This window comes from Convolutriloba macropyga, chromosome 14 (assembly GCF_964194025.1).
Source record: "Convolutriloba macropyga chromosome 14, txConMacr16.3, whole genome shotgun sequence".
NCBI classification, from domain to species: domain Eukaryota; kingdom Metazoa; phylum Xenacoelomorpha; order Acoela; family Convolutidae; genus Convolutriloba; species Convolutriloba macropyga.
Genome location: NC_134481.1, coordinates 11364742 through 11385798, shown reverse-complemented (window position 1 = coordinate 11385798; position 21057 = coordinate 11364742). Strand labels below are relative to the sequence as shown.

The 21057-nt window shown below is 37.6% G+C and overlaps 1 protein-coding gene across 2 annotated transcripts in view; it reads left to right on the top strand.

The window, feature by feature from the left end:
• The first annotated feature begins 19504 nt into the window (after nt 1-19504).
• LOC142353232 (uncharacterized) overlaps nt 19505-21057 on the top strand; it is a 26867-nt gene continuing 25314 nt past the window's right edge. For both annotated transcript variants that reach the window (XM_075405461.1, XM_075405460.1), the window contains exon 1: nt 19505-19851. In XM_075405461.1, coding sequence (XP_075261576.1) covers nt 19589-19851 — 263 coding nt within the window. In that variant the 5' untranslated portion in view covers nt 19505-19588. The remainder of the gene's footprint in view (nt 19852-21057) is intronic.

Below are 21057 nucleotides of genomic sequence, written 5' to 3'. Positions count from 1 at the left end.
CAGGATTATCAGCAGCTGATTTGTTGAACCATAAGCTTTGGTGGAATGGACCAGAGTGGTTGCGGCAACCTGAAAACGGTAACCTGAAATTTGCGGTAACCTGAAGGAGTCACTTTTTTGTCACCTACAGGAGAAGAGACCGAAAAAGAAGTAAAGGTACAATCTGAAAACGTGACATTGTTTTCATCAAAAGACGATAACGCAATTTTATTGATGATAAATCGGCATTCGTCAATACATAAAGTTACAAGGATATTTACATATGTCCAATGGTTCATCAGCAGTATCAAGAGAAGAATTCAATCTTCAAAAATGAAACAACGGACAACAAAAATGTCGAAAAGCATAAAAGCATGCTCTTCAACGCCAAACGAAAGGACTGATAGTAATGAGTCTACGTCTCAGCTATTGATCAGGACTTATAATTCAGTCTCTTTACAGTTAAAGATTTGTAAGAAGGAAGAATTCAACGGTACAGCTTAATACGGCGAAATTTTCGTCATGAATACAAGACCATCAGGAATCAGCCCACTGAAGATGCAAGCAACAGCAGCAGAGATTTGACACAACATGACATTCAGCAACTTAACAACTTTCATTGGGACCAAGGGAGAGTTGGAGTTTCGACAAGCCTTAGCTACTCAAGAGTTTGAAGATTTGATATCAATATTCGGCATGGAGATCAATATTACTTGGCTTACTATTCCGCCGAGAACACCAAATTTTGGAGGACTATGGGATGCCGCTGTTAAATCTTCAAGAACGAGACAAAAGCATTGGGAGATTCACATCAACAAGCCAAAAAACCACTCCGCAGTCTTCTATTCAGATTGAAAAGACAACCCGACCTTTATAAAAGATACGCAGATATCATTGGAGAGTTCTTTCATCTCGGACACATGGAGAAGGTTCCAACATCAGAACTTATCAAGCCTGTCGAAAACTGCTACTATCTTTGTCATCATTGTGTGTTCAGAGAGTCAAGCACTACCACCAAGCTGAGGGTCGTTTTCGACGGATCCGCAAAGAAGACAACAGGAGTATCTCTTAACGACAAACTCATGGTTGAACCAAAGATTCAGAAAGACCTTTTCAACATTCTTTTTCGATTTCGACTACACCAAGTAGCACTTTCTGCTGATATTGCAAAAATGTACAGGCAAGTGGAATTGGACAAGAAGATAATTGAAGGCGAAGACTTGGCCATTAGGACGCTTGGGATAAGGTGGAATCCAAATCCTGATCAATTTGGTTTCCAGTAAAACCTGACAAGGGAGCTTCATTTTCTAAACGGCAAATCCTCTCAGAAGTTTCACGTTTATTTGACCCAATCGGATGGCTATCAACAACGACTATTCAAAATAAATCCTTTGTTCAACTGTTGCGGATGGACAAATTTAGCTGGAATCAAACTTATCGAACCCAATTCTGCAGCAGTACCTGCGACTTCGAGCACAACTGAAGGATCTAGAACAAAATAGTCTTCAGCGGAAGGTTCTCAAGCCAGCCAAGAAATCAGATTTGCAGTTGCACGTTTTTTGCGACGCTTCAACTACAGCATATGCCGCTGTCGTTTTCATCAGACAGGAGACAGACAACTTCATTGAAACATAAATGCTTACAGCAAAGACAAGAGTTGCACCAATAAATTCAGTTTGTGTGCCAAGGTTGGAACTTTGTGCTGCCCTGATAGGAGCTAAGCTTGTCGAGGCAGTGAAAAATGCTATTAGCGATGAACGGTTTCCAAATCCTAAGGTTTTTGCGTGGTCAGATTCTACGGTTACAATTGCCTGGCTAGAAGATTTTCCGAGGAAATGGAAAACATTTGTCGCCAACCGAGTAGCGAAAATACAAGAAATTATTCCAGCCAGTAGTTGGAACTATGTTCCAACAGAGGAAAATCCAGCGGATTGTGCTTCAACTGGATTATCTGCAGCTGATTTTATTGAACCATAAACCATAAGCTTTGTTGGTGGAATGGACCAGAGTGGTTGCGGCAACCTGAAAACGCCTGGCCTTCACTTGACATTTTGTCACCTACAGGAGAAGAGACCGAAAAAGAAGTAAAGGTACAATCTGAAAACGTGACAACGTTTTCATCAAAAGAAGATAACGCAATTTTGTTGATGATAAATCGGCATTCGTCAATACATAAAGCTACAAGGATTTTTACATATGTCGAAAGTTCCATCAGCAGTATCAAGAGAAAAAATCAATCTTCAAAAATGAAACAACGGACAACAAAAATGTCGAAAAGCATAAAAGCAGGCTCTTCAACGCCAAACGAAAGGACTGATAGTTATGAGTCTACGTATGAGCTAATGATCAGGACTTTTAATTCAGTCTCCTTACAGTTAAAGATTTATAAGAAGGAAGAATTCAACGGTACAGCTTAATACGGCGAAATTTTCGTCATGAATACAAGACCATCAGGAATCAGCCCACTGAAGATACAAGCAACAGCAGCAGAGATTTGACACAACAAGACGTTCAACAACTTAACAAATTTACTGGACCAGAGGGGGTTGGTGCTATAGGTCTAGCTGGGGGCCCAGATGCTTACATCAACACTAGGATTGGTAAGGGCACGGGGATCTCTTTACTTACCAATGCTTCTCAACGTTTGGGTAGGGCCGGGGGCCCAGGTAGTCTTGTCAGCGCCGGTGGCGCAGATGAAGATACGAGCCCATTTTCTACTAGTCCCCTAGGTATAGGTAGGGCCGGGAGCCCAGGTAGTCCTGTCAGCGGCGGGGGTGCAGATGAAGATACCAGCTTTTTTTCTATTGGTTCCCTAGGTATAGGTAGGGCTGGGGGCCCAGGAAGTCTTGTCAGCGCCGTGGGCGCAGGTGAAAATGCGAGCTCAGTTTCTACTGCCAATTCCTTTGGTACAGGTAGGGCCGGGGGCTCTGGTAATATTGTCAGCGCCGGGGGGCAGGTGAAAATGTGTGCTCAGTTTTTACTACCAATTCCTCAGGTATAGGTAGGGCCGGGTGCCCAAGATCTCTTGTCAGCGTAGATGGTGTTGTGGTCTCAAGGGATGATGTCAGCCATGGTATAGGTTGGGCGGGGGGCCCTGGGGATCAACTTTACATCGTGTCTACCGGGAATAAAGACAATTCTAGCGAAACAGTACATCAACTCAACAAAGATGAAAACAGAGAATGGAAATTTCTCGTTAATACTTAAGGAGCAGCCACTAAAGGGAGACCCAGAAAACAAAAGTTTCCTTGAAGCAGTAGTCTCAACAGCTTTTCATCATTCTTTGATGAAGAAAATAAGGTGATTCGAGATGGAGGACGCCTAGCCAATTCGCCTTACATAATAGATAGAAAGTTTCCTGTCCTTATTCCAAGAAAATCGCCAATCAGTGAAATGCTTATTCGAGAAGCACACGAGAAAAATCTTCACGGAGGACCTCAACTGACGTTATACACGCTTCGACGAACTATTTGGATACCGGGAGGGCTTTCTGTAGTGAGAGGTGTCTAATACAGATGCAAGCCATGTATCCGTTTTGATGCCAAATTGTTACAGACTCAGATGGGAGATTTAGCTCGAGAACGAGTAGTGCCGTCATTTACGTTCAGTCATTGCGGACTCGACTATTGTGGACCGTTCTACACAAAAAATGGAACACGAACTCTTTTGAAAACATACTTTGCAATTTTCATTTGCTTCAGTACGAAGTCAGTTCACATAGCTCCAGCTTTGTCTCTGACCTAGGACGACTGTCTTGAAGCCATGAAAAGATTTGTATCTCGTCGGGGTATTCCTGATGAAATACACAGCAACAACTCAACAACTTTCATTTGGACCAAGGGAGAGTTGGAGTTTCGACAAGCCTTAGCTACTCAAGAGCTTGAAGATTTGATATCAACATTGGGCAAGGAGAACAATATTACTTGGCTTACTATTCCGCCGAGAACACCAAATTTTGGATGACTATGGGAGGCCGCTGTCAAATCTTTGAAACGACACATGTACCGCAGCATTGGAAGAACAAAACTGTTTTTTGAAGACTTCACAACACTGTTGACACAAATTGAAGCAATCTTAAATTCAAGGCCTATTACGTCCGTTTCATATGATCCCAATGATGCCCTACACCAGGTCACTTTTTGATAGGACGACCAATCACAGCATTGCCTGAACATAAAACAACAGGAAAAGAAACAATTTCATTGACACGGCAGAAGAGGAGGATGAACAACCTTATTAGATACTTTTGGAAGAAGTGGTCAACAGAATATTTGTCAAATTTACAACAACGGAAAAAAACGGCCAACGGGACAAACAAAGATTGACACCAATGATGTAGTAATAATCAAGGAAGAGAACACACCACCCAGTCTTTGGCCAATGGGACGAATAACACAGGTCTTTGATGGAAATGATAAAATAGTTCGAGCTGTTGAATTGAAGACATCATCTGGACTATTTATACGACCAGTCAACAAGCTTGTCTTGTTAATGAAAAACGATATTGACATGCCGCCATTAGGATTTGACAAGGAAGATGACACAGAAGAAGAATGAACACCAGAGGATGCAGACGAGGAATGACAGCAAGGAAATGTAAATTACAACTGTACAAAACTGACAAACAAGAACTGATTGAATTTAAGAAAGTATCAATAAATTTGTGATGGGTTGTTGAGAAAAACTATTTACCGCAAATGACCACCTAACCAGAAAGCCAGTTTCAATGAAGTATTAATAAAGTTGAACCAGTTCAAGGAGGCCGGTATGTTACGATTTACAATAGCTTTTGATACAATGACCTTCAATGCAATCCGAGCAAGATGAGGAAAACAATGATAATTAACCACGTGCTGAAACCAAATATTCATAATATCAAACGATATTATCACATTCACTCGGTCTTTTCGAGCTTGAGATTCTTACGCACAAAGCGTTATAATAGAGCATTTCTTAGCAAGTGATTCAATTAATGTTGCACCGCAACAGAGAACAGGTAGGTCTTGCCTAAATTTTTAGGGCGAAGTCTAACACGCCAAAGGCTGTATTATCGAGGCCCTCCCCGGTCAACGTTTTGGCGCCCATAAACATTTTTCTTGGCTACAGCCCTTTGGAATTAAATTGCCCCTTCACATTGAAGAACAGTTTGTCCGACTTGAGCCATTTTGTAATTATTATTTTCGAAATATAGAGAATGTTTTTGTGTAACCTAACCTTTATCTTTCAAAAAATTTATCATTTTTAATGAACTGGGCATTCTTTCATAACCGCTTTCAACAATGGTTCACGTTTTTTCGTGGTTCTCTGGATTACAATTGCTTGAAACTGTAAACAAGAAGCTCACATTTTTTGAACGTTATGTTTTCAAAAGATTTTTATTAGTTTTTGAGCTTTGCCGATATTTGTTGTTTTTTTCAGAGTCACAAAATGGACAGGTTTAATGTATTTTGTGATTGTTTATAGCTGCTCTCAAACGCAGTTTTCAATTTCTCTCTTTCTTTACTTTTTTTTTACAAAAACGGGATAGACGGGTAAAGCCCAGAGATCATAAAGTGACCGAATAGCTCTCTGAGAGCTCTTTGCCTTACTAGTCTTTGAGTGCTTGTTAGAACAAAATCTTAGCCGCCCGAGGGACCTAGTGCCTTGGACAGAGGGCGCTCGCGCCGGAGTGCTGGGCAGAAGGCTCGAGGGGACTAAGTTTTTGTTATAGCGTATTTAGAGAGCCATAGGGTACGAAAATGTTGAACTTCAATTGAAATTGAGTTTAATTTTACAGAATTGTGAAAAAAACGTGCTCTGAAAAACATACAGGAGTTGCAATAAACCGAACGTCTCCGTCTCCGATAGCGAAGCAACCGATTATTTACAGTGGTTAGATCCAAAGTCTAAAATTAGATTTCTAACTCAGTCTAAATTTTTTGCCATGAAAATTGTGTCCGAATTTAGGACACTAAGTTTAGATAAAAAATTAGACCTTGACATCAGTCATCCTCCCCCACCCTCTTACATAGCGCTCCAAAAACTCCTGCCAGGTATCCTCCCCAGCTTACAATTTGAACCCCTCGTCCTTCCCCCAACCCTACCCCTACCTCCGTGGCTTTACCACCACAGTCCCCACCCCCAACGATTGATCCTTCACCCCCTAATGCTGGAATCCCTAATCCCAAGTTGGCTGCTGCCAAGGCCAATCGCTCGCCTGGCGTTTGATAGCAATTCACTAAAGTTTAGTCATTTTTCTTTCTTAAAAGAACATCTTAGTGTTCTATATGTGGCTGTTATTTTTGGAATCTCAGACATTTAATTAAGGGAAAACAAGTAATTTTTTACACTTCGAATAAAGTCTTTTGAACAAATCAAAGATAAGGAAATATATTGGGGCGAGTTATGTTTTTCTAACATCATTTAGATAATTTACAATTACTAAAGTCAAATCGGAACGGCGACTTTAATAACAGCGAAAGAGAAAGTGAAATGAAAAATGAAGCAATTTTAGCGTGAATTGTTATTACTCGCATTTTAAATAGAGTAAAACCATGCTCGAAAAATTGGTATTGGTTGTCTCCTTAGTTGTTTTGATTACGTGTTGAAATTATAATGTCCCATTTTTTTAAATGAATTTAGGGGTCTTTCCCATTATAGCCCCCCCAGCTTAGTGGTCAGATAACCTATAGCCCCCCCCCCCAATCATGGTTATTATACCATAATGGGAGGGGGCTATAATTTAATGGGGCTATAATGGGAAAAACCCGAATTTAGAAACAAATTTCTAGTTATTCTAGCTTTTGGTTAATTATTGAAAAATTTTTGGTGTGCTTCAAAAGTCTTGCTTTGTGTTTTGTTAAATATTAAGTTTTTACTCTGCATTATTTACGCTGCATGTTTTCAAAAATTATCTAACAAATTTGTTTTTTTGATAGCGTTTTTCACAGTTTAATCAAGAGTTTTTTCATATGAATGATGCTGTTTCAAGTTTTTTTCAGTTTTTTGGCTCACCATATTTTGGTTTGTAAAATTTTATTGATAACAATGGCACCCAAGTTATCTCCAAAAAACTGTTCCCTTCAATTATAGTTACTTTGTTCAAGTAACACCACGTTTACTAGGATTTCTCTTAGGATTTCTCTAGCTCGTTGTTTGTGCTGCATTTCTACACGCGTCGCAAAGCAATTCTGTTCATCGTTTCATGCCATTTAATAAGTAGATGTTTTTGATTGACTTTTCCTGCAGTCTGCAGATTTTTTTCATTTGAAAAGCGTGATAATTATTCAAACCGTAAATAATTTTCCCCATCGAATAAGGGACGTTTAACGCTAATACATAAGTCATTTTAGTTCACCACATGGTCAAAAATTGGGTTTTATTTTCTGAACAATGGTTTGTACAGAGCCTTTACTACAAATATTAAATACTAAAATATTTTTTATTTCTTTGTTTTTACATTATTGTCACAAAGCGATAGCTGAGGCTAATAGTGTTCTTCTCTTGGTTTTATTTTACAATTCAGGATTTGGATTGCATATTGGGACTATTTCTTTTAACGATCCAAGAATTGGATCATTATTTGGGTCTCTTTATAGGGCTCCAAAGATTCTGTATTGTATTGGTTCTCGGTCTTTTTTTGTAAGATGTGTTCACACATTTTTCTACGATTTTGAGCTTTCAAAACGGGATAAACAGGTGACGCTCATTGGGCATTAAGTTCTGTTAGAAGCCCTAACTTGAATTTAGTTTTTCAAGTGCTTACAGTGTTGAGCCTAATCGGCAGTAGACATAAACTTAGGCTGAAAAGGTCAATTTTAGTATTTATTGGACCTGTCGTACTCTATTCAAATAGAGTAGCTATTCGCGGTGCGAGTATGTTTAGAATTTTTTAGATAGAGATTTGCGGAGCGAAATCCTGATTTGAAATATTTGCGCTTACTCGTGGAGCTGGATTGAAGAAGAGAATTGTTAACTGAATTTGAAATGGAAAAGTTAGCAGAATGAAAAAAAAAGAAATGTTCTGGTAAGCAAACGTGAATGCGTGATCAGACATGTCTGATCACGAGGCGGGAAACCAAGAAGAAAATCATTAAAAAGATCATAAGATGCAAACTGAATAATTATGAACAAGATTATCAAGGGCAAATAAAATGAACTACTTTATGACATCATATAAGATATACTGCATCGGGTAAAATAATAAATGATGATAGCCTCAGGTATCACATACACCTCACATTGACAAAAAAAATTGTGAAATACATTTTTCGAATGTGTACATAATAACAATATTTACAAATTAATACTTGGTCCCCGGTTAAATAAATAATAACAATAAATTTACTAGTTATCATAGCTAAAAATAAGTACTATTAATAAATGAAATGTTTCAATTGACATAGTTTCGAAGAAATGCAGTTTCAATTTTCCCATTCGTTTTCATCTGAGTCATGTACTTCTGCAGAGTGCCGTCATTGACTGAACGAGGGTTGGCGTATCTATTTCGAGTAGAGACGGATTCTGCGAAGCGTGTGTCGAAACTTCTCCAATTTTTGGCGAAATGTTAGTCACTTAGGCTGATTTTCCGCAATCTGTTGAACCAACTCTACAATAGACTCGGGTGGAGGCTGGAAATTTTCCATGTCACCCGCTCGTTGAGGTCGTTTTGGTGGTGGCAAAATTGTGGAGTCTAGAGTTGGACTGTGGAATCCGTAGTATGAGGGACTACGCCTATTTCTATCTGACGATCTTTTTTGTTGTGCTACTGCGGTCCGCGTATTTGTGGACGATGTTGTTGGTTCCTCGCTATGCGAAACTGCGGCGGCCTCATATTGTTGGTTTCGGATAGCGAGAAAGTTTGGGATTTTGGGGAATTCGCCCTCGCATCGCGCTTGAGATATTAGATTTGGATGAAGATACCCCGATGCCCGGGTCACTTTTTCGGTGCTTCATCTTTTTATCTTCTTTTTGTTTTCTTGAGAATTCTTTCTTGTGACTTTTGATTAGTTCTTCTACAATTTTCTCGCCTGAACGTGGTCCCCTCCTGTCCGCATTTGCTTTCAATGGAGTTTGCCTTTTCAACTGTGTCCAAAATTTCGCAATGTCACTGTTACGTACTGTGACCACTGGTTTGCCGGGTTCCTTAATCGTCGAGGTGGTCGGGCTAACCTTCAGGATGTGCGAGCCCGGCGCGAGTAATTCGTAAAGCCCCTCTAAATTCTTCTTGGATCTTCTCTTTCCATGAATTTTCCGGGCTATATTGAACTCTACTGCACGTTCTTTCAGCGGGAGTGGGCGGATTGCCTTGTTTTGTTGGAATCGTGACTCGCCGTCCGTGCTAGCTCTTTATCGTTCCTTTGCTTCGTGCGTCACCCGTGACATACTGGATTCCAATTCGATGTCACTGCGATAGCCGTTCACCCACTCATCGTCTCGAAGGATTTCTTCCGGCATCACTGTGTCTTCATCTAAATAGTGGTTTACCATGTTTTCGTATGTTAGATTTGACAATTTAGGCTTTGTCGCTATCACGCTTAGCGGGGTGTTAGGTTTTCCTCCAAAAAAGTGCTTCAAACGGCGAGATCTTTGTTGTTCTTTGTTTACATATTCGCAATTGGTGTATTATTATCTTTAATGCATGCTTTACATGAAAGGCGTTAGTAGACGATTTTTCCTCTTTAATACATGCGGGTCTTTTTTTAATAGTTTGGATAAGACCTTCTACCAATCCAATAGCACGATGATCGTTCACAGGAGCTTCGATTATATCAATGTTATTTTTATTACAAAAGGTCTTTACTTGATTGCCATCTAAACTCTTTGCTTGATCGAGACGAATAGATCGTGGAACCCCGTGATTTTCAACATACATGTCCGAAAATTTTAGAACGTTTGGTCCATTAGCCTTGTCATAAATATATGCAGTAGGGTATTTAGAAAAACGGTCAATTGCTGCTAGAAAGTAAACGTCATTACCCTTTTCAACAAATATTGGACCTCCAAAATCAATTTGAATTTCTTGATTTGGTTCAACACACGGTATGTATGGATTAATTTGCTTAGCCGGAAGAACAGATTTAAGGTTCTTACCAGTCACCGTGCAGGGTTTGCACTCGGTGGCTTTAGCAATGAGCTCTCGATGCATGTATGGCCACCAGCAATGCGTGGCCATACATATCATACCCCATGTACCCGGGTGGCTGGAGTGTATGTCATCGATCATCGCCTCTCGCAGAACGTTCGGTATGGCGACCTTTTAATCAATACATACGCACCCGGAACGTACGTGGAGGTCCCTCCAATAAGAATGGATGTAAGGGTTTAAAGCTTTGAGACGGCTCTCGTTGTCTGTCAGCATACAATCCCGGACCTCTTTCAATACTGCATCTTTGCTAGTCAGGGATGCAATCAGTGACTTGTTGAATACTTTCGATACGATATAGTCAAACGTCGGGACATGTGGGCTGGGTGTGAGAGGTGTGTTTGTGTTCGATGAATGAGTCGGGGACGTCAGCGTTGTAACTAGAGGAGAACTTGTTGCACGAGTGTCGCTAGAAGGTTCGTTACGTTGATTCGCGGCGCGGGAATTACTTGGCGAGTTAGATCGCTGACTTGAAGGGCGAGTTGCGTTTTCACTGGCCGATTGTTGATTCGCCGTGCGGGATATGTCGTTGAAACGAACGCGAGTGATACGATTCTTAGAAGACATTATGTTTGTGGTTTTGTTAATATAATTTATTTCTGATGATGATTTAGTTGAACTTGAATTGTGGAATTTAAAATACACGACTGGATTGTAGAATGACTGGAGGAAAGAAGCACTGATTTTATTTTTGGGTGATGACTTTTAAAGATAACTCAGGAATGTCTCTTAATTGGCGGGATTTCAGATTGACTAATTTGAGGCTCGCGCTGCGCGAGAACTACTTTTTTCCGAATTTGGAATAATTGTTTATTCTTACTGGTATTTCTCTGAGCGAGAGAAGTGTTAAGCGGACTTTGCGACGCGTGTTCTACATATTTTGAATTGTTTGAATTGCTATTAGCATTTGAGGCTAGTTTTCGCGGCGCGGGTGAATTGTAGAAAACATGTTTGCGTACTCGTGTTGCGTGTGTGTTAATTGAGTTTATTGCCTTATTATTGGCTTCAATTTTAGGTGTGATTTGTAATGTGCGTTCATGTGCCTCAATTGTAGGTTTGATTTACAATGCAGGATTGCGCGTTATTATTAATTGGTGTAATTGAGATGCACATTTTGTGTTGTTTAACTCTAGTGCATTGATAGATGTAGAGATTAATTTTAATTTCGCTACAATGAATTCCTCATCATATGCTGATACCTTTTTAGCTTTTTGCGACGGGTGTCTAGAAATGTAGTCGAATAAACCCATTTTCACCCCGGGAAGACGTTCAATATCAAGTTGAAATGGGAGTAAGCGATCGACCCAGCGGGTCAATCTGCTGTTGTAGGGTTTATTCGATCTATGTTCTTTCATGATTGATAGAAGTGCACGATGATCCGTAATCACCGTAAAAATGTTTTCCATACGAATAGCTTTTGAAATATGAAATTGACCAGAATACACCCAGAAGTTCAAGTTCATTTACACTATAACGTGTTCGCATGAATTGAAAAATCGAGACGCAAATGCGATTGGTTTCCACCCATCAACTGTTAGTTGTTCAAGAGCTGCTCCGGAACGTGACGCATCACATTTCACGCGCGTTTCGAGTTGCGGGTTATAGTGGCTGTTTGCGGTTGCGTTCGCAATGCGAGTTTTAATCTCGTTAAAACAGTTCTCATGTTCCGCTGTCCAGATAAATTTTGATGACTTTTTCAGTAATGGGCGGAGGGGGTAACTAATTTAAGCAAGATTAGGGATGAATTTCCCAATGTAGTGAAGTGATCCCAAAGAAGAACGGAGTTTCTTTAGAGTTTGTGGAGCTTCGAGTGTTAATATAGCAGCTGTTTTGCTTTCGAGAGACAAGATACCTGATTGCGAGATATGGTATCCAAACCAATCAATTTCTAACTTCCCAAAATGACATTTAGGAAGTCGTATTCTAAGATTTCCATCATCTAATCGTTGCAGACATTTCATTACATAGTTTTTATGTGCTTCCAGAGATCCTTTACTAACAATCAAAATATCGTCTAGAAAACAATATGTATTTTATAAGCCAATTAGGGAGTAATCCATAGCTTTTTGAAATTCAGCTGGCATATCTGTGAGACCGTAAAATCCTGTTTGAAATCTGTAAGTGCCGGTCATATCACCACTGATGATAATAAAGTTACAGTGATTGGCCGTGCTAGCGTCTAAATTCAACTGACTGTAAGCGTATTTCAAATCAATCGTAGAGAAGTACGTTGTGTTTTGCGACGCGGGAGAACTTATTTGTTGAGAAATGGATTCAGTTATCGTAAAAATATTCGGCATCTGATATTTATTCTTGTGAATTGCTTTGTTTAATACTTTTGAATCCAGTGCGAGCTTTATTGTTTGGTCTTTTTTTACCGTGACCACAATTGGTGACATGAAATATTTATCAGGGCAGCTTGAAAGTTTTATAATATGTTTTTCGTCTAACAGTTTTTTACGTTCGATATTAATTTTTTCTTGTAGATTAATTGGAATACGTCTACTTTTTCGATTTCTAGGTTGGAGATCTTTGTGAAACTTAGATTTTGCTACATGACTTTTTGATCTTCCAAAATGCGATATCAATTCAGAAAAAGTTTTTGCGGTTTGTTCTTTGAATTCTGGGGATAAAATGTTGTTGACATGATTACCTTTTTGAGATGTAGATTGAGCCACTGCCAAACCAAGTTGATCAACTAAATCACGGCCAATTAGAGAATTTTGTCCGTCAGTTTCAACTGTGAGTGTTGCTGAATCACATGTCCAACCCTTGCTTGTTATTGGGGATTGTATCTTTCCCTCAACCTGGATTGGTTCATTTGAAAAGCTCCGAAGTTGTGGGGACACCTTTTCGTCAATCCAGAATGCGCGAGGACTGCTTTGTACCACTTGCGATGCGAGTGAACAGTTGAGAATACTACATGCGCTCCCGGAGTCCACGAGGAGTGTAATGTTGAGATTGCCAATCTTGAGCGGCATGTTGAGTGGTTCTACTTTCTCTACAGCATTCTCAATCACCGCAACCGTGTTATCCTCTTCTCCACTACTGTAGTCCGATTCATACAGTTTGGCTGGCTGTAGAAAATTCACTGAGTCCTCGGGATGCGGTTCTTCTTCCACAACACGTACCATCTTTTTCTTTGAGTTTTGTGGTTTTGTATTCACATTCCTTTGTTTCCTACAAGCCTTCGCGAAATGATTTAGAAGTCACAATTGTTACACGTTTTGCCTTTCGCGATACATTTTTCGCGGTGATTCGGAAGCCACATTCCTCCGCAACTTGAGCAATTGAGTGTCGAACGATTGTTTTGTTTTGTAGCATTGTTCGTATTTTGCCAGTACGAGTTTCGAGAATTACTGGCGAATTGGACCGCGTTGACGTTTGCTGGAACAAAAATCTAGTTGTGTTGCTGTTTTTGATATTGGTTTTGCATCCCGAGTTCCATGTTCATTGCTAGCTCCAAAGCCTGCCGCGGTTCGACGGTTTGTTTTAGGAGTTCCTTTTGATTTTCAGGATCCATCAGATTAGTGATGAGGACTTCGCGTATCAAGGTCTCTTCCTTGTTCTCAAAGTCACAGTTTTCTGCCATTTCCTTTAATTTTTCATAGAAAACTTCTACTGTTTCTACCCGAAGTTGTTTTGTAATCAAAAAGACATGACGATCGAAAGTTATGTTGCGAGGGCGGATGAATGCCTCTTCCACGATCTTCCAGAAGTCTACAGTAGCGAGGGTATCGATCATGATGTGCGGGTTCTTGCAATTGAGAATGCGACGTCCTTCTATTCCGATGCTTAGGTAGAGTAGAGATACAGTTTTACGATCTGCCAGTGGCCACGGTTTGTCACCACACATGATACCCACTTCTATTAGTCGTTGGCATTTGTTTAGCCAGTTCATTTTCTGTTGCGCGTTGCGCACGTTCCTCTCTCTCTCTCCGATTGTGCGGAAGCACCCACTATTTTCTCTTCTTATATTGGCTCAAGAGGAAAATCCACCATCTCAGGTTTAGGTCCAAGTAGCGTATCGAGAATGATATTCTCCTTTGCCAACAGTGCCAATTTGTACTGCACTCTCCATTTCTCCCAGCGAAGAGGTAGATCGGGTGTAGGTTTGTCCCAGAAAGGGTCAATTCCGAGAGGTGGTCGTTTAGTTGCTGGCTGCGCCATGTCGTACTCTATTCAAATAGAGTAGCTATTCGCGGTGCGAGTTTGTTTAGAATTTTTTAGATAGAGATTTGCGGAGCGAAATCCTGATTTGAATTATTTGCGCTTACTCGTGGAGCTGGATTGAAGAAGAGAATTGTTAACTGAATTTGAAATGGAAAAGTTAGCAGAATGAAAAAAAAAGAAATGTTCTGGTAAGCAAACGTGAATGCGTGATCAGACATGTCTGATCACGAGGCGGGAAACCAAGAAGAAAATCATTAAAAAGATCATAAGATGCAAACTGAATAATTATGAACAAGATTATCAAGGGCAAATAAAATGAACTACTTTACGACATCATATAAGATATACTGCATCGGGTAAAATAATAAATAATGATAGCCTCAGGTATCACAGGACCCAAAATGGTTCAATTTTTCATGTTTTTGACAGTTTCCAAGTTTTATGATAGCCGGCTACAAATCAACGCTTTTCAAAGTTCATAAAGTTTTGTTACAAGACGGATGATGCTAATTATTGCAATTTTTTCAATTTCTTTTTGAAAATTTTTGTCAATTTTTTTTCAGATTTTCTATCTGCATGGGTCAATGAAACTTTTTATATGGCTTGGCGATAAGCTACCGAATAGTTTTTAAGGACATTGAAACGCTTTTGAGAATATTAGTATCAGTAGTTTTAGCGAGCTTTTATTATTACTTGATAATTTCTTTGCGAAAATTGTTGTATTTTTTTTCGAAAACTGTTGTAATCTTTGCAAAACAGTCTTTCAGATTTCAGTTTTTTATTTTTTTCGGGTTTTTTTTGAGTTTTTTATTTTTAAAGCCCTTCCAAACTTTATATAACTTGAAGATGAGTTACTGAAAAACCTCCTGAGACACTTCATTTGCAGGAAGATATTCAGATCACGGGTTTGTGCATATTTGTAAAGTTTTGCAGTTTTCTTTCACCTTCTTTGAAATTTATTCGAGTTTTTGATCTATGGAGGGCTTTTTTAGGGTTCGCAGATGCACTAGTCAATATATTTTTTTACTGTAACGCCGATTTGTTTTTTCAATTCTTTTTTGTGGGTCGTATTTCAGGACTTGTCCTGCTTTGTTTTTGTTAGATATTTTCACACATTTTTCAATGAAATTCGAGCACTTAAAACGGGACAAACAGGTAAAATTCGGCAGATATTAAGTTGCAATGGAGACCTATTGCTGATTTTAGAAAGTTTACAAGTGGCTCAATGTATTGAAATTGATGGGAACGTCTAAGTTCAAGTTGAAAAGATCAGTTTTTGCTGTTTTTGATCCCTGAATGAGGCAATTTTCCCAAATTTTTAGCAAATTTTGTTATCATAAAGGTCGATTATAGTTTACACAGCTTTTATTGTATTTGAACTGTCTTTATGGAAATATATTTGGTTTTTTTGTTTTGTTTTTCATTCCAGCTCTACCACTCGAATCAATAAAGTTTGTGGCTATTTTGTTCAAAGTTTTTGAAAATTGTAGCCAATTTTTAGTTGTTCTCACTTTTTTTAGGCCAAAGAAACATTTTAGGGCTGGAATTGGGGCTAATATATTTATTTTCACAACACAGAACTGATTTTGACGAGCTGGGTATAATCAATATTTGAATTGTTTAAATATCTTTTCGTAATTTTTTTAAGTTTTTTGAAATGTGTTAACTCTTTTTGGTTTTATTTGCTTTCAGTAACTTATCATGTTTTTGGGTTCTTGTATCATTTTTGACATCAAAAACAGTTTTCAGGCTGAAATATAGATTGGTGGATAACTTTTTGATGACCAAGATAAGTTTTTGAGTATGTTGATATGAGTAATTTCATCAACTTTAATCGTTTTGTTAGTTTTTTCAAGTATTTTGATACTTTCTGTTCTTTTTCAACTTCCTTTAGTTGAGGGGCAACGAAATCTTTGAAAAGTTCAAATCTGTGGCAATGAATAGTTGTTAGCTTTACAAAAGCTATCTTAGTTTTTTTCAAAGGTTTTTTAGCACATTTTGTAATTTTGATTTATTTTTTTTGGTTTTGGTTGAGTGAGTTTCTGTCCTCTGTTTGCTCATATTTAACCCAAAATTTTTTTGTAGACTGCAGGTTTACCGATTTGTAGGTTTTGTCGAAAACTTTTAAGTTTTGACAAAATAAATGTGTTTGAACCTAACTAAAGTATTAATTGCGTCAAGTTTTAAGAAAATTTTTTGGTTTTTTAACTGCAAGTTTTCAATGTCTTGTTTAATGAAAACTGCCAGTTAATCAGTAGTCTATCTTGTCGCTTGGTTTTTGGATCATTTTTGACAACACAAACTTGTTACTGAGGACAAAAAAGTCTAAGATTTCAGAGAAGTTTTTTAAAATTTGCTTTTACAAAAAATCTCTTTGTACGTTTGTTGTTCGCTTATGCTTTTTTTTCCCGGAAAGATATCTGTGAAGTGACTTTTTGTGTTTTTTTTTCGAATATTTGTATTTTAAATATCGGTTCCCCTTACCTTAACAACCAGAGCTTTTACATTTCAAAATCTGTTTTGTTAATTCAAAAGCTATGTAAAAAAATTTTGTTTTGCTTTTGTTATCCAGTTTCTCTGTTAGTCAATTGAAAAGTTTGCATGTTTTTCATTCATTTCGTTGGATTTTAATTCGGAACTGCTATGTTCTTTAAGATGTTTTCACACATTTTTCAATGACTTTGACCATTCAAAATCCGATAAACAGGTAGCGCCAAGCGTGCATTAAATTTCATCAGAGGCCCTAAGCTGGCTTTTGTAGTATTTCAAATGTTTAAAGTAGTACAATTGGTGTGAAAGCCTAACCTTTGGCCATTTAATGTTAGAAAGTAATTTTCGGTAGTTTTTCGGAACAAAATGGTACAAATTCTTCACTATTTGTTATAATTTTTCGAGTCCGTTGCAGCACACAATTACTTTTTATGACTATTGACAAAAGTACACTAAATAAAACTAACGTGTACGTTTTTTTAAGTTTTTTGTGTCGTTTTTTCTGTCTTTTTGAAATTGTGCCAGTGAACCTCCTCTAGGTTTGAATAATAGCCTACTTCATAATTCTTAGTGGCCTTTCCTTTTAGATTTTTTGAAAATTTTCAAACCCCAGGGGCCAATAAACGTCCTCTAGGGTATGATAACAGAAAACTGCAGAGCTTCAAGGGAAGGGGTACGGTTTTGAACGTTTTAAAATCACCAATTTTTGCACCTTTTGAAAATTTTTAAACTTTTTTTTTGAAAATTTTGGTTATATGAAAACTGTATTATACAAATTATAAAATCTATAATATCAAACTTTGTGGCTCAGTGAAACGTTTTTCAAGGCTTACAATTGGGTTACTAAAGACAATGAAATGGTTCTGGAGATATTAATATTTTCGGAGATATGAAAGTTTGCAATTGTTTTCAAATCGAACATTTTGTCATTTTATTGGCTTATCGCTCTTTAAGGGCTAATGAATCTTTTTTAGGTCTTGCAAATGGGTTAATGGACAGTTTTGTGCGACAATTTGTTAAAATTGCAAAACTTTTGGAAAATTTTGTAGTTTTCATTTTTTTGTATTATTCATATTCCTCAGTTTTTCTGTCTTTAGCATTAGCCCTTATCGCTCTTTAAGGGCTAATGAATCTTTTTTAGGTCTTGCAAATGGGTTAATGGACAGTTTTGTGCGACAATTTGTTAAAATTGCAAAACTTTTGGAAAATTTTGTAGTTTTCATTTTTTTGTATTATTCATATTCCTCAGTTTTTCTGTCTTTAGTGGCAAGAACACCCTTTTCAATGGCTGTTCGTGGGTTAGTGGGTATTTCTAAATAGATCAAATTTGGCCTTCAGGGTGAAAGTTTCAAAAACTTTACCAATATTTATTTTTTTGTTTAGTTTTTTATTATTTTAATTTCTCAACTTTGCATTTTGGGATGACAATTTTCAATTGATCTGCTTATTAGAAATATAGGTTATAAAAATTTCATTCATTTGTTTGGATTCTACTTCAACATTTGTCCTGCTAAATTTTTATGTTTCGTCGCAAAGATTTTTGCTACGAACAAATGACGTCAAAATCAATTCAAATCTGCTTTTTGTTCATTCGTTCAGGTAATTTCAACTGAATTGCGTGCGCGACGCCATTTTTCACTGCTAGCAGAGAGAATTTTTTGTTCATTTGAGTGATTAAATTTATGATTACACGTGACGTACTTTGCTCTCAAAAATGAATTCCTCACTCTGAAATTGACTTTCGTTTACTTTAATTGTGATAAGGTAAAGGGAGTGCGTATCATTCCAATTGAAGGGTGTTTGAGAGTTACTAATAGAAGGAGAGCTAAATTAAACAGATTCGTAATCGAAATCCAAGATCTCAGCATTTAGTAAAAAAGAATTCTGTCTGTTTCTTTTACCATCTTTTTGAGACTACAGCTCTACGAAGCTAATGCTGCTATTTTTGGTAATCTGTCAGCCGTGTCATCAAATTAATCGACCAATCGTTATCTGTGCTTATCAAAATTTTGCTACTTTCAAGACAGGTGTTTGGTAATGCGGCATTAAAGCGGTATGATTAAAAAAAGTTGCTTATGCCTTTAAAGAGGTTTTTAAAAATTTTATTATTCAGTTTTCATAACCTGTGGTGTTTTACTGGCAGCTTTTGAGCGAGAAAGCTAGCTGTAATCGTACAGTAAAATTAAAAATTAATCAATTGATGGCTGTAGTCTAGAGCGAAATTAATTAGTCCGCTGATCTTATACCAAAGTCTACTTAACCTTTTTCTTAAAAGTTTTTTTACACGCAAATGGAAATGCACTGAGGCTGAAAAGAGAGCAAAACTACTCGGCAGCTGTCTTTTTTGCACTACCGAAAGTTATTTACGCTTTTCTACTTACGCTACCTGCGTACTTCAAGTAAAAGAAATGGATTGAAAGTGGGAAAAGATGAGAAGCGGAATAAAATTAGAGCGGATTTTTTATCATGTCCGTTTTAATAATTATGGTGGAAAAAAGTGGAATAAAGTGAAATTAAAGTGAAGAAATTTAAGTGGAATTTGGCCAGGGTTCACTTCAACTATTTTTGAAACGGTAGAAAAGAGGCTGAAAACCTTGACTTGAGTCAATAAAGACTATAGCGCGGACATGAATACATGTAAAAATAATCATTTCTTCTACTTTACTTAAAGCATTAGAAAAGTTTATTCGTTTCTTTTGTTCAAATAATACTTCTGTTTAGTAAGCTGAATATTTTTATTATAACAGCATTTTTAAAAATCAAACTGGCCGTGTTCGCGTGATTTCTTTTGAGCAATCTCAGAACGTTGCCTAAAAATTGAAAATGGCACAGGCTGCGCAAAAAACGTTTTTGGTGGTAAAAATAAACCACCAAATTAGTCGGTTACAGGATGTTATTGCAAAAAACAAACCCAATTTTGACATCCAAAAATTTGAATTGGAAATCAATGCCGATCTTTCCGAGCTGGAAAAGATAGTTAAAATCATGGTGGGCTCTTCTGAAAGTCAATCCGAAGTCGAGGAATTGACAAACGAAATGGTGGCGCTGATGAAAAAAGTGGACGATAGTTTGGATGCGTATCACTCGTAAGTTTCACTTCGACACTTTATCTTAGAAAGTTTTTAATGTATCTTTAACCTTCAATTCAAAGCTTTCATCGCCTAATTTGATATCTGGGCTGCTTCCCCCATTACACTCTAATAAAGTTCAGGTAAATTTACCTTAAAAAAACTTGAACTGCCTGAAGAGTTCAGGTAGATTTTTCTCACCCGAACCATACCTGAACACACCTGAAAAATACCTGAACTGTACAAATTACCTGAGCAGTTCACGTATTTTTTTTTCAGGTAAGTTCAGGTAAATGTTCAGGCAGTGACACCTGAATTTTTCAAGTAAATTTCAGGTGTGTTCAGGTATGGTTCAGGTGAGACAAATCTTCATGAACTGTTCGGGTAAATTCATGTGTTTTTTTCAGGCAAATTTACCTGAACTTTCTATGAGTTCAGGTACTAGTTCAGGCAAAGTTCATGTGCCTTGAGCTCTATTCAGGTAGATAAACCGGCCTACAAGACAGGAACAAGTGTAATAGAACATTGTAAAATCTCGGAAAATTTTTCTCCAGCCAATTTATCAATCGACTATTGAGAAATTGTATTCCAGTATGCTGTGTTTTTAAAGTGAATCTCTGCTCATATTATGCAGGAGCAATTGTTTCTGATTAAATACATAACGAAAAATGAAAAAATTCAAGTTGATCCACTTTAAAATCACTGCGTTTCCTGTTGTTACGATTTTGAAAATTTCAAAGTTGCTTAAAACGGTTATTCTGAAGCTTCACTATTGTGGTTCACCTCAGAAACCCCTATTGGTTCGAGAAGCACTTGCTCGAGCTAGAAACAACAGTAGAGCTGAAGACTGGGAAAAAATTTTATATTACACTTAAACGTATTTTAGCCAAACTTAAAAAAACGACAAGACATTGCCTAATAAATGTACTGATGCTTCTCCTAGAATGCGTTTTTGTTGTGTTTTAATTTAGATTTAGTTGAAGAACATTTAGTTTTTTTGTTTGGCTGCTGAATGCAATAAAAAACAATTTTCAAGTAAACACACCTGAAATTGTTCAGGTAAAAATTTACCTGTAAAAGCAGAAAGCAGGTCAGGTGTGTTTCAGGTGCCTTTAAACCGAAAATTCACCTGAACTTCCGAATACCTGAACTCGGTCCAGGTAAATTTACTTGAACATTTTTAGTGTGTAGCATATGATCATCCCACAAAAAATACATTTACAT